The sequence below is a fragment of the Echiichthys vipera genome (genome assembly GCF_963691815.1).
Source record: "Echiichthys vipera genome assembly, chromosome: 12".
Lineage (NCBI taxonomy): Eukaryota > Metazoa > Chordata > Actinopteri > Perciformes > Trachinidae > Echiichthys > Echiichthys vipera.
Window position 1 is genome coordinate 15,104,084 of NC_139837.1, and position 21,044 is coordinate 15,125,127.

Genomic DNA, 21,044 nt, shown 5'->3' on the forward strand with positions numbered 1-21,044 from the left:
AAGGTACAATGAGACAAAATAGAGTAAAAAACGTTGGGAGGTATTCTTGTGTGTTCTATGCCACGATATTGTAAATTAATTCCTTTTCAATACAACATATAAAATAAAAAATGACAACTTCCTGGATTATCAAGTTATGTACAGAGGCTCAGAAACACACACAATCATTGACACATTAGTGACATATTGGAAAAGCTCAGTGGAATGGTGAATATGCTTGCCTGAGCGTCACTTGACGGTCATGACTTTTTATGTGTCCAGAATTGGATCAGTTCTAGCCAATAACATTTGGAAAGTCTAGAAGAAGAAATGATTTAATCCCATTCGTCTGTGCGGGGTGGGGATGGGGGCAAGAAGTCAGCTCAACCGGCTCGACCAGTGGATGCGAGTGGGAGGACTCTAGTCCGCCTGCTGTCCGCCCAATGAGCGACTTCGGTAGGAATGAATGGGTCGCCATGTTTGAACATGGTATCCAGCTACTTTATACATCTATGGAGCCGCAGAGACGGGGTCCGGATGTTGCAGGTTGATACTCGAAACCATGACATCATCCTTGGAGAGTTGTGGCTGCTCAGGCTGCAACACCTCCTTACGCATTACACTCACAGTTTTGTGTGTTTGTTTTTTGTTTTATTCAATGGAAATTATTATTGTTCTTTCTTGTTGTTGCTACCGAACCTATTTTGTCATAAGTTCTATTATTTTCTGCATTTTGTGTGTTTTGAAACCTCAATAACTTTGTGAGTTGTTTTTGGTGGATGATTCAAATAAGCCCTCTTGGTTTTTTCCCTCTTCCTGCACAGTCTATTATTTGTAAAAAAAAATAATAATAATTTTATGAATGGTTTTAAATTGTGCAAACAATCAATAAAAATAATAATAAATAAACATAGGAGGCATGCATACAAGAACACAGGCTCCCAAATCTGACAGCCTGCAGACGATGTCACAGATCTTAATTTGATTGAGTGTAGTATCCTGGTCAACAAATAAATAAATAAATAAAAAATCTACCCAGCATCCACTGTGATGTGAAAACAGTGTTTTGATAGGGCAGACTTTACATGTGGATGAATTTACTGTAAATGATTCGTGAATTCAAACGTATATTTGGCACTTGTAATATGTCAATGATGTGCAGTTTAATATATTAATAATATGGAAAATGTATTATAAGGTATTGAATAGGCAGCAACCAGTATATAACCTGCCCTTGCTCTTAAGTGTATGAAGTCTGTGTATACAGACTGTGTTAATTAACAATTATTTCAAGGGAACGTTTTCATTTTATGTTCATGAATGTAAACTCTTCTCGGTTGATAACCCTTATATTACCAGTGAAAATACAGACGATATGGCCTAACTGTTCTCAGTGGTAGATATTTTGGTATAATTAATTATTTATTATTTCTGAACAATGCACATATACATCTGTAGTCCCTTGTCGGTGTTAGAAGAAAGAGAAAACAATGACAGATGATATACAATATTAAAATTTGCTATTAAAAGCAGTGAGAAATAGAAAAAGAGAAAAAGAAAAACAGAAGAAGTCATTATTAAATGTTAAAACAAAGACACATTTAATGCTAACAAGCAATGCCATTAATAAAGGCCATGTTATTCTTCTGTGATGTTCTGAATTTGAAAAGGATTCTGCGCGCCCATGCTGCGTAAGACCTGCATGGTTACACCAATAATCAGAGAAAACGGCAGATACATGGCCTGTGTCAACAACAAATGAATAATGCAGGACTCTATTCTTTCTTTCTGCAGGTATTTACATCACGAGTTTTGTCATCCTGACATTTATGGATTTTTCAAATAAATAAAAACAAGACCAAAAAAAATGTAGGCTAATAAGAATGAATGGAAATACATGAAAAAATACAATCTATTTCAGTTTGAAACCATTTTTCTTTTTTCTCAGTTTAAATGTGATTCTTTTGATTTACTTGATCTCTTCCAATGTTAATTTTCAGATGTTAACAGACTGCTGTTTACTGTTCAGTCAGGAGTCTTTTGTTGATGCTAAGAAACACTTTTGTCAACTGGTGATGAAAATGAGAACATTACTTTACATACTAAATGCTTTATGTGCAAATATGCCTTATGTAATAATAGGCTACTGTTCAGGATTCTGCTGTATGAGCTGTACCTCTTAATAGAGTCCAGGGTCACGGCCACCTTATTTTAGCTTTTCCTGTTCATTCTGTGTTGACCTGTTCATTATGGCACCATCAGAGGCCATGGACACATTTTTCTATCTTTCTCCTTGTTATGTGATGCTTTGTGAATTTGTGTATAACACTGCTGCACATTTTGACAGTGGATTTTTCATCTCTATTCTGAAAGAGGCACTTGTTTTGAAACAGCTTTGAGATAACCAACATGTTTTTGAGTAAAACTTGTGTAACAGTTGTGGCTGATCATTGCAAACACCTGACATTTATCACAGGCAATAAAAGACGGCTTCTGCGACCTCACGAGGGCAGGAAGAAGGAAGAAGGCCTATGAAATTAAAAGCAGATTTATAAATAGACTGGTTAGTTTTAAGAAGTTAGTTTCAGGTGGAGTTGTGTTTACATAGTGCATATTCTTAAATTAGACTATTTTACTTTGATCAAATGATCACCTGTCACACCTTCAATTTTCCAGCACTGGAAAACCACAGAGAGGAGGTTAGGATGGGGCTCCTGCAGCTCATTTTAGCCCATGCAGGGTCTCCTTGCTGGTCATGACGGCATGAAGGCATAACATAAACCCACACTCAGACGACCGGTATGATCAAACACAACTATATTCAGAATCAGAACCAGCTTTAATAGCCAAGTATGAGTAAAACACAAGGAATTTGACTCCGGCATTTTGTCGCTCTCAATATACAGAAACAAAAAGTAGACAGATAAAAACAAGGATGACAAAAATTAGCAAATGAAAAAAAACATTTGACTACTATAGACACTCTTTATTACAGACCCGGGTCCATTATAAATAAAAGAAGATAATACAAAATCACGTACAAGATTAAAAAAAAACACCATATTAATTTCAAAACATGTACAGACACATTTTTCACTGTCTCCAAAGACCTGACAAGTATTTTGTATCACTGCGTGCAGCTCGTGCTGCTATGATGCTATTGCTCGCCTGGTTAAGTCGACACTTAAATCTATACATGTAGTTTCTTAAAAGAGCATGAAGAATGGAAACATTGCAAAAATACAAACATATGACTCACACTTGTCCACCTTGGGTGCCTAAGTAATATTCAAAATGCATCATTGCAGGCTACCAACAGCTTTCTCATTTTTGCAGCACTGTACTTGAACTGTACACACTGTACTTGTGCCGTGTAGTTTAGTACAATTTGATCTGAACAAGGTGCTCTTTACATCCTCTGTACACTTATTAAGCTTCCTTGCAAGCATATTGGCCTGTGCATAGAGCTTACAACCCTGATGTCATCATCACCACATAGGTCTTCTCTGATTATGTGGCCCAGATATTTAACTTTTTTCAAAACACCAAGTGCCTGACCAGCTAAGAAAAAGAAGGGAAATTGTGAGTTCCTATCCTCCTTTGTTTTTACAATCATAATGACACTTTTTACTGAATCGAACATAATAACAAACCATGTACATATACTGTATAAATAAAAATGGTCATCATTCGTTAATTAAATTGAAATTACAAAAAAACAAAAAAAAACATGGTGCTTCCTTTACATCATTAGCTTCTCCCAAACTTGACATGCACCGAGCTTTAACTTTGAAAATATCCTAGCGGAAGTGACGTTGATATCCTTGGTTTGTTTTGGTTTGGTCTTGATTATATCCTACAGTAGTCGCTAAGTTTAAAGCTCAATAATATTCAACAAATGGACTGCTGTATCGTGTCTGCACTGTGGTGTTTTATACCACTTTATCTACTCATTCACTTCCTGTGTTTTGTTTTCGCGGATGCAGACTTCACTCTGCTGTGGGCAAGTGTGTGCGGACACAGGCCAGGTCAGATTACCGAGCTTCTTATTGTGTGTGTGTGTGTGTGTGTGTGTGTGTGTGTGTGTGTGTGTGTGTGTGTGTGTGTGTGTGTGTGTGTGTGTGTGTGTGTGTGTGTGTGTGTGTGTGTGTGTGTGTGTGTGTGTGTGTGTGTGTGTGTGTGTGTGTGTGTGTGTGTGTGTGCGTGCGTGCGTGCGTGCGTGCGTGCGTGTGTCCATTTGACCTTGTGCAATAATAAAATAAACAGGAAAACTCACAATTGTTTCAAGGTCACTGTATTGAATCCATAAGCATTTCTTTTTACAACACAGTATAACATTTGAAAAATAATCCTCACAACAAATATTTACGATAGCTGTCAAATAAATGTAAAGTTCCCCCCCCCCCCTGAAATGCAGGGTGTAGAAAGTATAAAGTGGTAAAAAAGTAAGTTTTCCACCACTGTCAAGGACAACACATAGGTCACACACAAAAGAAACTTACATTTTGGTTTTATGGAGCCACTAAGATGTTGTTTTAATCATGATATGACTCTTGCTTTCCAGGGGTAATTATAGCAAAATATGTAATATGGCAAAAATAAAATATAAATTGTATTTTCTGGAATTCTTTTGGAGGTCCCTGTGGGAAACAAGAACCAGTAGTGATTGAATCAATTTTTCTGTTTTCTTTTTATGTGGATGTTGACATGGAGTAGTCTCAGACCCTGCATATGAACATAACCCGTTGACATTTGTTTTTTTCGTCAACCAGAGTCTAAGCTGAAAGGGCTGGTGGTCTGGATAACTGGAGCCTCCAGTGGTATCGGAGAGGAACTGGCCTACCAGCTAGCAAAGTGTGGTTCACGTCTCATCCTGTCTGCTCGACGTGAAGATGAGCTAAATAGGGTGAAACGTTGCTGTTTAGGTGAGATCATGCTGTTTTTTTGCAAGCTATTCTGTGTGTCCGGGCTAAAAGAAAGCCCTTAGTAAAACTCACCAATAACTTTCTCTTAACCTCTGTCAGTTCAGGTGCAACACTGCAGTACAACACAGTATTCACAATAATACTTTGCCATGGGACTTTAATTCAGTTTTACTCACGCATTTATTCCACAAGAGTGCTCCGACCTCCAGGATGAAGATATTCAAGTTCTTCCACTTGATTTGTTGGAGAGGACACTGCACGAGGAAAAAGCAAAAGCTGCAATTCAGCACTTCGGACATGTAAGGCCACTGCTATAATACAATGTGTTTTCATCATTAGTTTAATTTCTAACAACTCCATCAAGCGGGAATGCATAACACTCTAATTTGTTGTTTTCAACTGGTGGCATTGTGTTCCTGTGTGTGCTTGTGTGCATGTGTGTTTATCCTTTGACCTTGTGTCATAATAAAATACACAAAAAGACTCAATCACAGTTGTTTGAAGGACACTTCTCCTTTTCAGATTGATGTGCTTATTAACAATGGTGGCCGAAGCCAGCGCTCTCTGTGTTTGGAGACCAGTGTTGACGTGTACCAGGCCTTGATGGAGCTCAACTTTCTGGGCACGGTCTCCATCACCAAGCAGTTGCTGCCTCACATGACGCAGCGAGGCAAGGGGAGCATTGTGACAGTCAGCAGCATAGCTGGCTTCGCTGGGGTTCCCCTCTCAACAGGATACTCTGCCAGCAAACATGCTCTTCAGGTGAGGGGAATAAAGTGAGCAGCTGTTAGGAGTAGAGCTACAACACATAGTGTTATAACATTGTGTTTGTTTCCTTTTTTTAATTTCACCACTGTCCTCAGACAATGTTTACCTACAACATTTTTCAGGAATATTTCTTTTTATCACCGTCTGGATCTCTCTTTAACTTTTATTAGTTTTATATGTGAAATGAATACCAGTGTGTCCTGTTGCTTATTGTTACTGAACCGTCTACAGGGTTTCTTTAACTCCCTTCGGACTGAGCTGACTGATTTTCCAAACATACTCATCAGCACAGTGTGTCCAGGGCCTGTGCAGTCACAGATTGTCCACAATGCCTTCACAGAGGAACTGAACAAGGTATTTGTTATAGCGCCGTTGATTTTGAACATAGCGGTCCTGTATTTTACCCATATGTGATATGTGTGGGCGGCACGGTGGTGAAGTGGTCACCAGCAAGAGTGTTCTCAGTTTGAACCCACTTGGGCTTTTCTGTGATGGCGCTGCGTGGGTTTACTCCGGCTTCCTCCCACAGTCCAAAGACATGCAGGTTAGGTTAGTTGAAATGTCCCACAGATGCTTCCAGAGCTTATTCCATTGCTCTAGGATTTCCCACACACACCCGTAACTGCACCGACCAGCACACCTTCAAATCACTCATCAAAACCCGTCCCTTCAGAATTGCCTTCAACCCCCAATAATCCCACTATTTCATCGAATATCTATTGCATCACTTCTTGTTTTTAAATGTGCCTGCTTTTTAGCCGTTTTATCATGCTGCATGCTTTTACCGTAATTTACTTCATAAATATAGCCTGCTTATTTTTAATGTACTCACTTGTGGCCTGCTCGTTGTTATCTGCACTTGTTTTAATGCATTGATTTGTATTGCTTTATGTAAACTGTAGTAGTATTTAATAATTAGTTGTATGTTTTCAGTAACCTTTAACCTTTCAGTTGTTTTTCTGTTTTATTCTGTGTGCATTTGATTGTTTTTATTTAACGCTTTAATGTTTTGATCATTTGTTTCTTGTGATTTTACCTGTTTAGTCTGTAACGCACTTTAGGAATGAAAAGTGCTATATAAAGACATTTGCATTGCCTTTACCTTGCATAACCTGTTTTCCTTCTATTACCTAAGCCTTTGGCTGCAGCTGGTAACCAGGAGCACAAGATGCCAACAAGTCGCTGTGTGCGTTTAATGCTGGTGGGAATTGCCAACGATGTCAAGGAAATGTGGATATCGCAGCAGCCCTTCCTCCTGTTTTACTACGCCTGGCAGTACACTCCCACGCTTGCCTGGTTCATCACAAACATGTTGGGCAGAAAAAGGGTGCGAAATTTCAAAGCTGGCGTGGTAGGTATATAATATCCTTTGTACAAAGTCAGTATGCTACATATTTAACCAAAGCATAGGCTAGATTTATTTACCTCAAAACAAATATCCCAGTGTTTTGTGATATTCCAGTTACGTTCATCCGGTCGTCACCCATTTATACCATTGTTTGCTCTCACACCAAGAGCGTCATGAGCTCTAGTATGCACACGGTCAAGACTGTATAAGTCAGGCATTTATTTACCCAGCAGAGGACCACCTGATATGAATTGACTTAATTACCCCTCACCCCCACTCACAGCCCAGTGCTAAGTGCACATACTGCCACTAACAAGGACTAACACAGGTGATTTCAAGTAATCTCGTTTAACTTAGTCCAAAATTCTACAGTTAATAAACAGTTACATTCAGTTATATTCAGTTACTTTGATTAAAAAAATAGTAAACTTTGGGAAATACACTTATTTGCTGTCTTGCTGGGAGTTCGATCAGAAGATTGATGCTTCACTCAGCTCACGTCCGTCTAAATATGTAGTTGGAGTCAGCCACAGTTTAGTTAAAGACTGGAAACAACTCACCAGGCTCAAGGTAACAAGATCTGCCTACTAACACCGTGTTAATGTTAAGACGCACAAAAAGCTCATCTGAGAATAGAAATTTTAAGTTTTAGTGGGGGGTTATGTGCTGGACTGTTCCTAGGCTCTGAGCAGTTGCCAGGAAACAGGGGGACTCCAGCACATAACCCACCCTAAAACAATAATCTTGTTTTTACACTTATTTCTGGGATGGATTAGGCAGATTTGACCTATTTCTCCATCCAGAGAAGCTGTCTTTGTGCCAAGCTAAACCAGCAACACATCTACCATATAGACTTGAATGGTAATCAGTTCATCTAACTCCCACAAGAATCCAGCGTAAATGTTGAACTGTTCTTTTAAAGTGGGTTGGAGCTATGCTGGGGGTTTTATAGGTCACTAATTCCATAGTTAATATCAACCAGCCACAGTCAATCATTCACCTTGTCCTATAGAGATTTATTGAGCAAAAATGAGTGGAGACGCCCACATAGTGTACCATGGGTGTATAGTCTCTTTAAAAACATCCTGTGCTACTGAAAAGATATTTTCCATACTTAAGATGTATGTACACTTCAGTCAGAAAGCACTATAATGTGAGTTGTATCTGTATGTTTGGCCTTGTTATTACGTGCTGTAAGGTTGACCTTGCTCCGTTGGACCTGGTACCGGGGGATTGTCACTGTGTCAAAGGACTTAAAATACTTTAATAAAGCAGAACATGGCAGACGCGTAGAGCTGTTTAACAGCTGGGGGGCCTCATCTGTTACTGACCTTGCTTGAGTCTAATAAGAAGAAGACGGTGGCCAGGGTATGACAGTGAGCATGACTACTTCCCTGTGGCGCTGACTGACTGACCAGTGTGCCTGTTGGCCTCTGCTGGACAGTGACAGCTGAGGGCCGTGAAGAAAGGTCATGTTCCAACTGGCTAGACATCGGAGCGTCACATACTTATGCTTCAGTAAGGCCTGTGACGCTGCCTTTAGAGACAGAAAATAAGTGAAAATCACTGGGTTATGGCAATGTCATGATCACACTTGTGAATACGGTCGGTAGGGTCGGTACATTTTTCGGTAATTTTCCAAGGGAAGTTTTGCTTGGAAATCTTGGAAATATACATAAAAAAAGTAATACTAAGTCTTATTGCATGTTTTGGTTAAAAGGATGCCCATTCAACTGAATTGTAACCAAGCACTAAATTCAGCAGCACACTCTTCCATCACAGCAAACAGTTTATAACTTATCTACACCTTATTACTGCTAGCTAGCTGTTACCATGTGGGATGTAGCTTGATATGGCGTGCTTATTGAGTATAAATGAATCTACTCCATTGATTCTCAATTGTAAAACGTATGTTTTATAAACAAGTTTGCGCCAGTCCACAGTCTAGTACCATTCCCTATTCATTAACTTGCTAATTAGCTGCCTTACCACATGGCACATTTGAGAAATGAATAGTGTCCCCTCAAAGAATGTTCTGTACATGAATGAAGGGCTTGGTCGTCAGATGGCTAATCGATTAATTGATCTTTTCATTTCTATTCGAAGGGTTTACAATTATGTCTGCTAAATATATGCTAATGTTTTTTTTTATTATCAGCATATTACATGACACAAATACACTGTGGACAAATAACCCCTATATTTCCATGTTATTCCCTTTTTTTCTTGTTTATTTCCCTGGAAAGTTTTCATTTTTGAATTTGAATATAGAATTTTTGCAACCCTATTTGTGACAGTTACTCCAGATTTACAAATGTAATCAGGATGTAGTACATGAAGAGATAGTTTTCATGATTGAATACAGATCAAGTAGTGACACGGTGCTAACAGCCAGCTCTTTCTCTTTCAGGATGTGGACTCTGCATACTTCACTAAGCCCAAGACCTCCTGAGAGTCACATCCTCACGAGGAAACACGTTTATTGCATTCCAGATGTTCGATCCAAAAGTGATATGGGGGGTTTCTGCAAAATGTGGGTGTCTTTTCGTTCATCTCTTCCGATAAAATGTTTACATTCATTTATAACCTACAAATTGTGGATTCTTTGTAATGAAATGCTGGCATTAACCTTTTGAATGCCTAATAAAATTTAGTTTGGATCAATTTTCCTCCCTGGCAAGTTTGTTTCGTGAAACATCACACAGCCTCTTCCGCCAAGCTATTTTATTATAAGTATATACAGGTACACATATAAAAATCAACAATATGTACAAGAGAATATGGACAAATTCATTTAACTCTTCATCCTTAATTGTAAACAAGTGAATTGTAAACAAAACAATAGCACTAAACACCTTACACATACAGCAAGACATACCCAAGGCACATCCTTGATATCTTAACAAAACATTAAAATTCATGTCCTGTTTTTTTGTGGACATAAGGAGGTTCACCTGAAAATTGTAAACAATAAAAAGTACAATAAAACCAGAAGTATTCAGCAGATGTCATCTAGAGGGGGGGTGGGGGTTTCACTTCTGTTTAAGCGTAAGCATTAAATAAATGCATGTACTTTGCTAGAAACCTATCAGGGATTTTTTTCCTTTAATGTGCTGTTCTAGGAGGTAGTCCACATTGTCAGTTAAAGTGGTAGTTCAGCTTTTTTTGAAGAGGGATTGTATGAGGCAATTATCCATAGTCAGTGTATTACCTACATTGCTATCAGACAGCCGTTTCCTTTGGCACTACATTTTCTCAACGTATTCCCACGCATAAGCACGACTGTTCCACTCACTGTATCAGCTGTTAAGGAATAAACAATAATAATATCATAAAATACAAATGATTGATTATAACAGCAACGGTGAAATGCCGGAGTATAAAGAAGAAGATATTTTGCAGAGGGGGGAAACTTCTGTGGAAACTGGGAGCACTGTCTGTCAGAAGGATAAAGCAGTGAATATATTCTAAATGTACATTTGAAAATTTTTATTAATTTTTTAGTTGTGCCTTTTTTTAGATGGCTAGAATATGGTTTTGCTGCTGCCTCCATCCACAGCAGTACATTGCTGAGCTACTGTGACAGTACTCCTGTTTGCTTCTCCTAACTGGCGGTGTGCTAACTGTCACCTACTGTTGGTAGTAACACACTGTTGTGTACCTCACACAACCCACTTTAAAAAAGCCAAACTATACCTTTAAAATCTGCTAACAACATTTTGCAGCTTGTACGAGAGTACAGTGGTAATGTCACTGCTTCTTCCTCTATGGTGCAGGAAATGATGTGGTGACACCAAAAAAAGTTAACTTATGTAACATTCCTCTGAACTCAAAACTACAAAACTGACGTTTTCACTTGACTTTGCAATATTTTCCACATACATATCGTAATAACCATTATCTTGTGGTAGTACCGACTGAAAAGCAACGCCCTCCCTCTCCAGAGTCTGTCCACAGGTCAGATGCAGGGGAAATGAAGGGGGGCTGAGGAGTAGATGGGGTATCCTAGAGGGGGATCAGCTGCCTGAACAGTTAGGTTTCTTAGCATGAAGGGGTGAGCCTGAATGCTGTAACGCTCCTCATCATCATTAGTAGCATACAGGAGCTCCCAAGAAAGGTTTGCCCACTGGCCTCGCACCCCCTCTCCATTCAGACGGCCCACCTGCACCAGCTGCTCCTGCAGGGACAGGACTCGCCCTGTGTAGGTACCCTGTGGACAAGGACAGGCAAAACACACATTTCACTGAGATTGGCTCTAAATTGCAACTTAAAAACCCTCAGTTTTATTGCAATGACTGAATGGGAACAAGCATTAGGTAAGGCATCAACAGATGTAGCTTTGACAGGATGTAAACAAGGACTGGTGTGTGTAATTACCATAGCGAGGTCATGTCCTAGAGAGAAAAGAAATGGTTTCTCCTGAAGGACACTGTCGTGCCAGCCTTTCTCTGTCACCAGGCCAATGTACCAATCCCTTTCATATTCCTCCAAGCTGCTGAACAATTCCTCAGGGGACTCCATGGGTCCTAGACTTGCTTGATCAAACAGCAGCTTGAAACTGAACCTGAAGGTGAAAAAAACCATAGAGGCAGAATTCAATGAAATATAAAAATCTTTTGTTCTGGCGTAAATAACTCTGATCTATCGATAACTGTCAATTTTACCTGAAAGCCCTAAGTGCGAGCTGGTAAAGTTCTTTACTTGAGGAGAGCCAGTCGAGTCCTTCCGTCCATGGTATGTCTCCACAATAGAGTCTGTAGACGTAACTGGGACTGGTGAAGGCAGACTCTGCCCCCAGTGAGATGAGACACGAAAGTGCGACCTGTGTGTGCAGCTCTTTCAAGGCTTCATCCTCCTTCAGGGCTTTGGTCATGTCCTCTGAGGTCTCGCCCTGCACAGCAGGCCCAAACTTCCCCAAGGTGAACCGAAACCAGTCCTCGGGAAACAAAGGCCTGAGCTGCAGCAATCGGGATGGTAGCAAAGGTGCAGTCCTCCACCCTCTCGGTAGGTTGAACACCTCCGACTGGGGGCAGCTGAAGTTCAGCTGAGGTAGAGAGCCGGGACTCTCTCTGAAGACCTCTGAGTTACGGCCTTTATCCACTGCTGGCATCCCGATGCCCAGACCCAGAGGTTGCAGTGGCTGCAGGGCAGAGAGCGCCATGTTTTCAAAAAGACTGTCTATCTCCACAGAGCCTGGCAGAGAGGCCCCTGTCTGCAGTGCTGTGTGTCCAGGCTGGGCCTCTGCGGTCACTAATGCCACAGTCCGCCTGGCTGGTTGAGGTCCAAACAAGTCGTCCTCATCTGACCAATCGCCGATGGAGGTCAAACTAGAGCTGTCCTGTCTGAACCTAAGAGAAGACACATTGGATTCCACCATGACAGCCTCAGGTGGGTGGTTACAAGTGGTCTGGGCCAACTGAGAAGACTGGGACTTCCTGCCCCCAATCCCAGGCCCTTCTTCACTGCTCCAAAGAAATCCTTTATGCTTGTGCACACAGTATCGGAGAAGCAACCAGACCAGTGCTTTCAGAAAATCATCCTGAAGTTTCCTCAAGTTGTCATGAGAGTCGATGATGCCAGAGAGGACATTTCGGGCATCAGAGTAGACCTGCACTGCAAGGGCAGCACAAGGGGTGAGGGCGTTCCCCCAGTGCAGGTTAAAGCCCTGGGTGAAACCAAGCCGCTCAGGGCGCTCAAAAGCAGCCTCGAACACCTCATCCACCCTCCGTGCCTCAACTGTGTGGCAAGAGGTCTCCTGCAGCTCCAAACCCTGTACAAAAAAAACACACACAGCACTATGTAATATTGTTGTAAATGACTGCTGTTCTTTCTTCTCAATAGACAAACAGAAAGATACCTTAATGTTGACTGTACAGTAGCCGTATCCTCTCTCCAGGATCATTATCCAAACCATACGGTCCTGAAAGCGCCCAAGAAAATGAGAGCCTGGGGCTAAAGAACCTACAGAGGGGGAGAAAATCATCAACCATCCATGCATCTAACATGTTCTGTAAATTGAGGGCAACAAGGAGGGGAAAACACAGTATGCACATTCCTTTCATTTTGCATCAGCTGTGCGTCCCTCTGCTGACTATGTGGATGACATGGCTACTAGATGAGCTGCAGGGAGACGCGTACCATCATAGTTGTACAGGAAGGTCATGATACTGTTTTAACTGGCTGAGTGCACAGAGATCTAAATATTGCATCTTTTCTTAGCCTGAGCTTTCCATTAGTCTCTAAAAATCCACTTCTTTTCTACAGTCTAGCAGAAGACGGACATTTATTTCAATGCAGATGACTAAAAATGGCAAGGTGATGGAGGATTTTGTTTTAAGTTGACTAGTGCTTTCTTGGTTCAAGAATAATGTCATGTCCCATAACGACATCTCAGAATAGTCCCAGCAGCTACCTCATGATGGGAAGTGACAAGCAAGGCAGACTCCTGTCCCGCTCACTGCTCCACAGCCTCCAGTGTGAGCAAAGCACGAGGAAACTACAAACTGCTATCGTTAGACTGTGTGCATCAACCTAACAAGCGCCTTTTCTGAATTATACATCAGCCCCCCAAGCTCACACGGGAAAAAAAACAGGATTGAGTGATGACATCACCTCAGCAGCTTTATTCAGTTTTGAACCATCGATCCATAAATAATGATTCTCTACTCGCACCGTTTTTTTCTCTTGGCCCCCTCCTGATCGAGCACTGAACAAAATCCCAGCAGCAGCTCCGCTTGGCCTAAGAGTATTATGCAGTTAATGGTGTGGAAACATTTGGATGTAATGAATACAGATCAGAGATATTTTTTTTGGGTCACTTCACAGGAAGCTCAACTGGATCCTGCAAGCTTGCATTACTGCCAGAAATTCCAAAGAGCTGCTCACAACAACATTCCTCTAACTACTGTTACTGTTAGACCATACGAGGTGATGGTTCAGTGCTCTTTGATCTGCATACTGTCTCTACTTGACCCATAGGAAGGTTCAGTCACTGTGATTATAGTACAAGTCAAAACACATTGTAGTAAAATCATAATAACTTTTGAATATTGTTAGAGCTCTGTAGACGGGTGTGTAGTGCTGCAGGCTTATATGACAAAATCAGCAATGGGAATTTCTGTAACTAGAAGGAAAATACAAATTTAATCCACACTGAATGATATCACATTTCATTTTAGATATAGTTCTGAAATTTTTTATTAATCTAATTGACAAGTTAATGAGTTGAAAAATACATATTCTAAATATTTAAGTATGTATTATTATTTTTATAATAATAAACATTTGGGAGCTAACTGTTTAGTCAAACAAACAATTATATTTTTAGCCTTGTTTAGACTGGATTATAATCTATTTGTCTGCCATAAGAAACACTGCAATATGATATTTAGATAGATTTAAGGATCTTATAAATGCTAGTAACTAGTAAAGAAAGTTTTCTTGTAACATTTGAGAAAGATTAAATAAAAGAACACAGCATAGACAGAAGACATAATAAGCATGGACTACTAACCCAGTGACCCTCTTGCAAAGGCCGTTCTCAGAGCACAGGCCAGACTTCCGCTCATCTGCTGGTAAAAGATTGAGTCCGGACAGGGACAGGCGGTACCTACAAGACCTGGCCAACTGCGCTGAGGCCTGGGGAACCCCACCAGGAAGATGGGCAGGGTGAAGAGGGGCAGCAGAGGTGCAGAGAGCAGGGCAGACAAGGTCACCACAGCCAGCAGCAGCGGGCATAGGGAGGCATTCAGAGCCAAGAGGGTTCCAGCCGACTGACGGCGCTGCTTCTTCTCTGTCCAAGATGTCACTAACACAGTCAGGGTGAACTTTAGCTTGGCGAGGAACTGGGTCAGTCTGTCAATCAGGAGGCCCACCTGCAACAGAAACACACAGGTAAACATGAAGAGCACCGATCTACTGAACCCCTGCCCCTTTATCTTATCAGCTGGAGTCTGTGTAATATACTGGTTGATACCTTTAACTTTGTTTTTAGTTAAGTTTTTCTATTTTAATTTGCGCTGACAATTTCACATTTTTTATTTATTTATTGGTACACCAGTAAAATCGAATGCAATCTAATACGGCATTTCAGAATATTTGGAAACAACAGGCGTCAAGACCCTTTCAGGTGGCAGAACGCGAGCAGCTTCCACTGACCTGAAGCTGAGCAGCTGCTTCGGTAAACAGTGTTACACAGTTAAAAATGAAAATGTGTTTTGTTTGGGGTCAAGCCGCTTGATATACAGCAAAAGGTGTAGGGTTTTATCGGTTAAAGCGAGTGGACATGGTCAAAAGTACTAGTGCTACAGAGAAGACAGAAAAGACCGCCTGGTGGAGGAGTAGTCTCTTCTAATGGGGCAGACAGGGAACCAAACCTCCATCATCAGGTTTATTTTCTCACAGAGAACAGAACTGTGTCTCCAGACAAACAGTTTTTAGGTAAATTCTATCAAACTTTCCGTTTAACCTACAAATATAAACGATGGTGTAATGTTTTGAGTTAATTTAATGGTGTTAAACTAAAGTCTAACTTCTTATCTTTGTAAGCAAATATCGTTTTAACGGCCTAATTTAGCTTTGTGTTTACGCAAGTTGTCAACAAGAAGCTACCAATGGTAAATTAACTGTGTGCTCCTCATGTACAAATATGAAATTTCACTTGTAGATTCTAAGAAGTGTGTAAATAAATTCTACTTCCACTTCGGTGCAGATCACCCAATAATTCAAGCCATTTACTCTGGTTAAATGACACAGAAGGGCTTGTTTACTAGTGATGCCATTGGAGAACGCTTCGGCTTTTGCCACCCGGAAAAAACAAATATTGTTGTTGTGATGTCATGGTGAATTGTCGTATACAACAGCTTTTTCATAAAGTCTACCTTTCCAGGGACAATAATGTGCCATTTTGATTCACTGTCAGAGAGGTATTATTTTAACTATACATTTATTTGAGGTGGGAGTCTTCAGTGATGTTGAAATGGACTCCGTTATATTAAGTTGTTTCTTAAGTTGTGACCCCACATTAACACAAGAGGGGGGAAGAATATTAAACACCTTTCAACATAATAACAGTTCAGTACAACACAACCACTAACTGTGACCTCAGTAATGAATATAGTTGAATTAACACATCTCAGCAGTGTCAACAAAAACTGAGCACAATAATACATCATGACATAATTTCTGGCGGATCTGTTGTATTGGATTATATTAAATTCTATATGTGTAAATAATAAATAAATAATAATGTGCTAATATTTTATATATTTTTTTAACCAAGGCTCTTTACTTGAAAAAAATCTTGCAAATATGTTAGAAAAAGACGAAAAAATTGTCTCAGTACCCATGATGATTTTTCATGCTAAATTTTTGTCAGGCCCCATTTATGACAGAATTTACTAGGCTCAGAAATTACATATCAGTCATGTCAACCGTTTCAGTATTCACAGCTACAGTGTACAAATTTGAGATGTAGCGACACTGTTAAGGTCAGATTTAATTCTGCAGATATGATATACAATGTAGAAGGATCAAATGTTGGGTAGAAGTAAAGACGAATTAATGTTGACCTCACCAGAAGAAGCTGAACTCCAGTGCCCAGGTTGTCCCACCCTGGCAACATGTTGTTTCCAGCTGCGAGCCGCACCAAGACCACCACCACCATTTGCAGCAGAGCATCCTCTGAATTCTGCCACACCTGTAGAGCAACAAAGACCAACCAATGTGCTGAGCATAACAATCCAGCCAAAACACACGCTGGGATGATCACAGTTTATTAAAAGAAATTATTATAATAACAGCATAGATTATTGTCAAGCTTTTCAGTTTCACTTGAAACAAAGACCTGTGATTTGTGCTAGTAACAATAAGAATCTGCCTGGAGTCCCTTTAAAAAAAGAAGGTATCTATTGTAATAAATAAATACATTCTGCATGTTCACATTGCAAGAGAGAGTTTGAGCATCAGCATACCACTCTAAAGGCGCGTGTGAATCCCACACTGAGAGAAACCCTGTGGAGCAGCTGCAGAGACTTGTCCATAGACAGGTAAGCAATCATTGCAAATGGAGACACTGTGAAGTTAAAAAAACACATTAAGTGCAGGCCAAAAACATATTCAAATTCAGAGCATTGTTGTCTTCACACTTGAGAGAGATGTTAAGTTTGAAGAACATTAGATTTAAAATACACATTATGAAAAGCTCACCAAGATAAAGAAGGAATCTTCTGATTGCTGCAGCACTGTATAATCCTCTGTTCTTCTCCTTGAAAGTCTGCACACTGGAAATGCCTTTTGGGTACAGGGGATTTAGGAACACCCCTCCAAATACATAGGCCCCCTGGATCTCTCTGAGAGCCCAACAGAGGCAGAAGAGTACAAGCAGGAGGTAGCTGACAGGAGCCTGGGGTCCTGTAACCACGCTCTGGGACTGAGCTGAGCCAAGGAAGTGATGCAACAGCCCTGCCTCTGCCATCGCCACAAGAAACAGGCTCAAATGTAGCAGCAGCTCCCTGCAGCCCAGTTTCCAGCCAAATGAACTGGGAAGAGGAGGTGGCGACCCCCTTCTTCTGTCAACAAAGGGCCATCTGAGTGTGCCAACCTGGCTGAGGTCCAGGCTCAGCAGAAATCCCGTAGAGATGGAGAAGAGAACCACACCCAGTGTTGACGGGATGAAGTAATTACACACAGCTACGGCAGCAGATGTACCAAACATCAACAGTAGCCTGTCGGAAAGCATACACACAGTAAGTAACGTCTAATGATACAGAGGCTACTATCACACTTGTCATTTCAATGGGACTATTAGACTCTGATGAGGACTAGTTTCCCATGTGACATTTACCGGTACTTTAAATCGTGTCAAGCACCCATTATGATTGGATTTATAGTTTGGACGCATTTTAGATCATTTGCAATGAAGCAATGAATAGACATGGCATTTAATAAAATACTACGTTTGAGATCAGAGCTCAAAATTCATGCTGAAATGAAAAATTTGAATTTCATCTTAATGTGAGCTACTGTTACAAATGTAATAGCACCACAACTTAGAAAACTATGTAAATAATAAATAATACAGGGTACAACTGCTGATGAAAGCGAAGGCTGAAGCATGTTCTGTACCTGAGGTTGCTGGACATGGGTGAGCCTCCTAAGCCAAACACGAGAGCCTGCTCCATGCCCCACAGGAGCAAGGCATCCAGGGGAGGCAGTATACCTAGCGCCCACAGCAGAGGTAGGAAGAGGAACAGCACATGGAGAACCTGGCTGGCCAGTTGGAGCTCAGGGACAGGGCCTGAGAACCTAAAACAGAGCGAGACATTGAGGAGGCACCAAGTACTGTACAATAAAGTAGTATTCTATAAGAGGACATCTAAATTAATCAGACAACTGTGCTACTGTTGCTTACCTATCAGCCAAGTCCACAGCAATGAAAATAAAAATGTAGAGGGGCCGAGTTAGTGGGGTGATCTCATAAGTGTCCTGTGCCTGGAAAGTGGCCGTCTCTGTGGCTGTATTTACAATGAGGGAATACTCAGCTATACATAGCGTCACCCAACTCAGGACAAAGATGACCAGGGATGCACCAATACTACCGTAGAGAGCAGTCAGTCTGCCAAGAAACACATACCATGTCCCAAATCCACAGAGCACCCCGGCTAGAACTGTATGCAACACCACATTCAGTCCAAACCTCTTCCCTGGGGCAATAAATCGGACCGTCTCTGGGCTGACACAGTGGGTGAACTCCACTTCCTCTTCATCAACCAGGATGTTGGGCGCCCCTAGTCTCTCCACTGTACCACTCCTCCGAGCAGCATACAGCGCCAGGGCCTGGACACCCGCTGCAGCCCCGAACATAAGCATACCAGAGAGCACTGTGGCCTGGAGCTCCTGAAGCAGCTGTAGCTGACAGAGCAGAGTACCAATGCCCCCAAAAAGCCATGGTGTCAAGAACAAGACTGCCTGATTGACATAGACGTACGGTGGGGCACAGTAGCCCAACTTGAAGCGTGGACCCCCCAACAATGTCTGGGGGAAACGCTTCCAGAAGAACTCCTGCTTGTACTCATTAAGAAGGGGCACATCTGGCCCCATTCTGACCATTCCCGAAGGGGTGGCAGGTCATCTCCACGCAGCTGAAGGAGGGTGTCCATTCATGGTCCCATACACAAGGAAGCTTTCTGCAATGAAGCGCACCTTAAGTTAGAGAAACATATAGTGTATAACTTTAATGCTCATCTGATTGTGTTCCTAAACAAAAACACTTTGTCAGACCTCCCCCAACAGGTTAAGACAGATGGGCGCCCTGCATAGAGGTGTGTGGTTGACGTTCCTGCCTGTTAAAACGTTTTCGTTGCCACAGTGTGCACTAGATTGCTGGATTAATACTGTATATAGATATTATTACGATCACTATTATTATTATTATTGCAGATAGTGTGATTTGCTGCTGCTCATGGAGGAATTGCTGTGTCTCTGTAAATCCTAAATAAGTCGGCGTGTGGTCTAGACCAGTGGTTCTCAAACTTTGTACATGACGTGCCACTTCAAAATATATCAGGCTCTCTCAAGTTTCAGAATGACTGCTCTAAATATTCTCCTCCTGATCTGCACTTCTCTTCCTAATAGCTCCCATTAGGAGCCACCATTGCAGTGTTTTTAAACCAATCATTTTACCTCTGCTCACTCTCTTGCCATCCCAGTTTAGCTCGTGACTCATGAACATGAATAGGTAGCAAGCTGATATTGAAACAAAAATATTACAGGAAATGCTACATTTATTTTCAATTGAATTTCATGCATCTTAAAAGTTTAAGTATTTTCTTTCGAAATGTTGTAGTATTTTGATGTTATTGTGTTTATTGGGTAATTAAAGTTTCCTTTTTTTTTATTTTGGAGATTCTTTCGAGTACCATAGTTTGAGAGCCAGTGGTCTCGACCTGCTGTTAAGTGTCTTGAGATAACTTTTGTTATGATTTGGCACTATAAATAGAATTTATTTGTATTGGATTGAATCTGAGTGCGCGGTTGACATTTTCTTCAAGTCTTAATTAAAAGTGGATAGTTCAATAACAAAGTAATCGCGATATCGGTTTCGGTATATAAGATATAACACATTATAAGACACAGTAGCAACGTCTGCTGTTGCCATGAAAACACACCACAGATGCGGTTTGCTCGTGGATGCGCTAACGAGGGCTAACCTGTTCAAGCTAGTACCCGGATATTTCACCTGATATACCAGTAAATAAAGAGAACTATTTCCGGAGCTCTCTGAGACTGTTCTTATCTTTTCACGTTAGCTAGCTATGTTATTGTTAGCTCTTCTCAGACTGCCTGTCCGTTAGCATGCTAACAGGTAAATAACAGCAGAGTCAACCTATGGTGACACCGGTGGCGAGGCAAACTTACCGTTAACAGCAGAATAACCAAACTGCAGGTGCGCTTTGCGTAGTATTTAACGATATATGCAGGGAATAGTCGGGAATCGCCAGTATTAACATTAGCTGCGAGCTAACCGCCTGAAAGCCAAGCAACATCGGGCATGACACACAGGCAGATTGTAACCAATAGGAGTGGAGAGATGAGGAGAGCGCGGCCCCTGATTGGCTAGAAAAGCACAAGCCCCGCCTTCACACTACCCGACTCCGCCCTTTCAACTACACACGATATTTAAACAAAAGAAAACAACACAAATACATGTTTGTTGAGTATTTTGGAAAAAGGCACACGGGTCAGCGGAGGGGTAGGCGGAGCTCTCAATATATAAATACATAAAAACAATAATATAGATACAGCTTATACAAATATAGGTATACATATTTATACACACACTTGAATCAGACCCTGCATGTTGGATGTTCAGTAAAACACACACACACACACACGCGCGCGCACGCAGACCCCGAGCGGTAAGGACCGTGCGCGCTCCACTGCACAAAATTGTCCCCCAGTGTGCATTTTGACCGACACAACCGGTCGGTTAGTGATAAATCAACTAACGCTACACACCTAGTTTT

The 21,044-nt window shown here is 41.2% G+C and overlaps 2 protein-coding genes across 2 annotated transcripts; one reads left to right on the forward strand and one right to left on the reverse strand.

Annotated features, from left to right (window-relative positions):
* Nucleotides 1–3,829: 3,829 nt before the first annotated feature.
* Nucleotides 3,830–9,635, forward strand: dhrs7 (dehydrogenase/reductase (SDR family) member 7). Its single transcript, XM_083924373.1, has 7 exons — nucleotides 3,830–4,007; nucleotides 4,752–4,904; nucleotides 5,097–5,203; nucleotides 5,427–5,666; nucleotides 5,904–6,026; nucleotides 6,808–7,023; nucleotides 9,431–9,635. Exons 1-7 carry the CDS (start codon nucleotides 3,878–3,880, stop codon nucleotides 9,470–9,472), a joined length of 1,011 nt encoding a protein of 336 aa, XP_083780499.1. The 5' UTR covers nucleotides 3,830–3,877; the 3' UTR covers nucleotides 9,473–9,635.
* Nucleotides 9,636–9,832: 197 nt separating this feature from the next.
* On the reverse strand, nucleotides 9,833–20,569 carry pcnx4 (pecanex 4). Its single transcript, XM_083924942.1, has 11 exons — nucleotides 20,437–20,569; nucleotides 18,431–19,205; nucleotides 18,145–18,324; nucleotides 17,227–17,744; nucleotides 16,992–17,092; nucleotides 16,595–16,717; nucleotides 14,534–14,894; nucleotides 12,878–12,981; nucleotides 11,685–12,790; nucleotides 11,398–11,584; nucleotides 9,833–11,230 (listed from the first exon to the last, which is right to left on the reverse strand). The coding sequence occupies exons 2-11, from the start codon at nucleotides 19,126–19,128 to the stop codon at nucleotides 10,979–10,981; spliced, it is 3,630 nt and encodes a 1,209-aa protein (XP_083781068.1). The 5' UTR covers nucleotides 19,129–19,205; nucleotides 20,437–20,569; the 3' UTR covers nucleotides 9,833–10,978.
* Nucleotides 20,570–21,044: the final 475 nt, after the last annotated feature.

What these genes read in the sequence shown, in the direction of transcription:
- dhrs7 (XM_083924373.1), top strand. Translation starts at nt 3,878, where the DNA reads ATGGACTGCTGTATCGTGTCTGCACTGTGGTGTTTTATACCACTTTAT. An exon ending in GGTGAAACGTTGCTGTTTAG is followed by an intron (nt 4,905 to 5,096) that starts GTGAGATCATGC and finishes TTATTCCACAAG; the next exon opens with AGTGCTCCGACCTCCAGGAT. An exon ending in GAAATTTCAAAGCTGGCGTG is followed by an intron (nt 7,024 to 9,430) that starts GTAGGTATATAA and finishes TTTCTCTTTCAG; the next exon opens with GATGTGGACTCTGCATACTT.
- pcnx4 (XM_083924942.1), bottom strand. Translation starts at nt 19,128, where the DNA reads ATGGTCAGAATGGGGCCAGATGTGCCCCTTCTTAATGAGTACAAGCAG. An exon ending in AAGATTCCTTCTTTATCTTG is followed by an intron (nt 17,093 to 17,226) that starts GTGAGCTTTTCA and finishes TTAACTTCACAG; the next exon opens with TGTCTCCATTTGCAATGATT. An exon ending in CTTTGCAAGAGGGTCACTGG is followed by an intron (nt 12,982 to 14,533) that starts GTTAGTAGTCCA and finishes CCCCCTCTGTAG; the next exon opens with GTTCTTTAGCCCCAGGCTCT.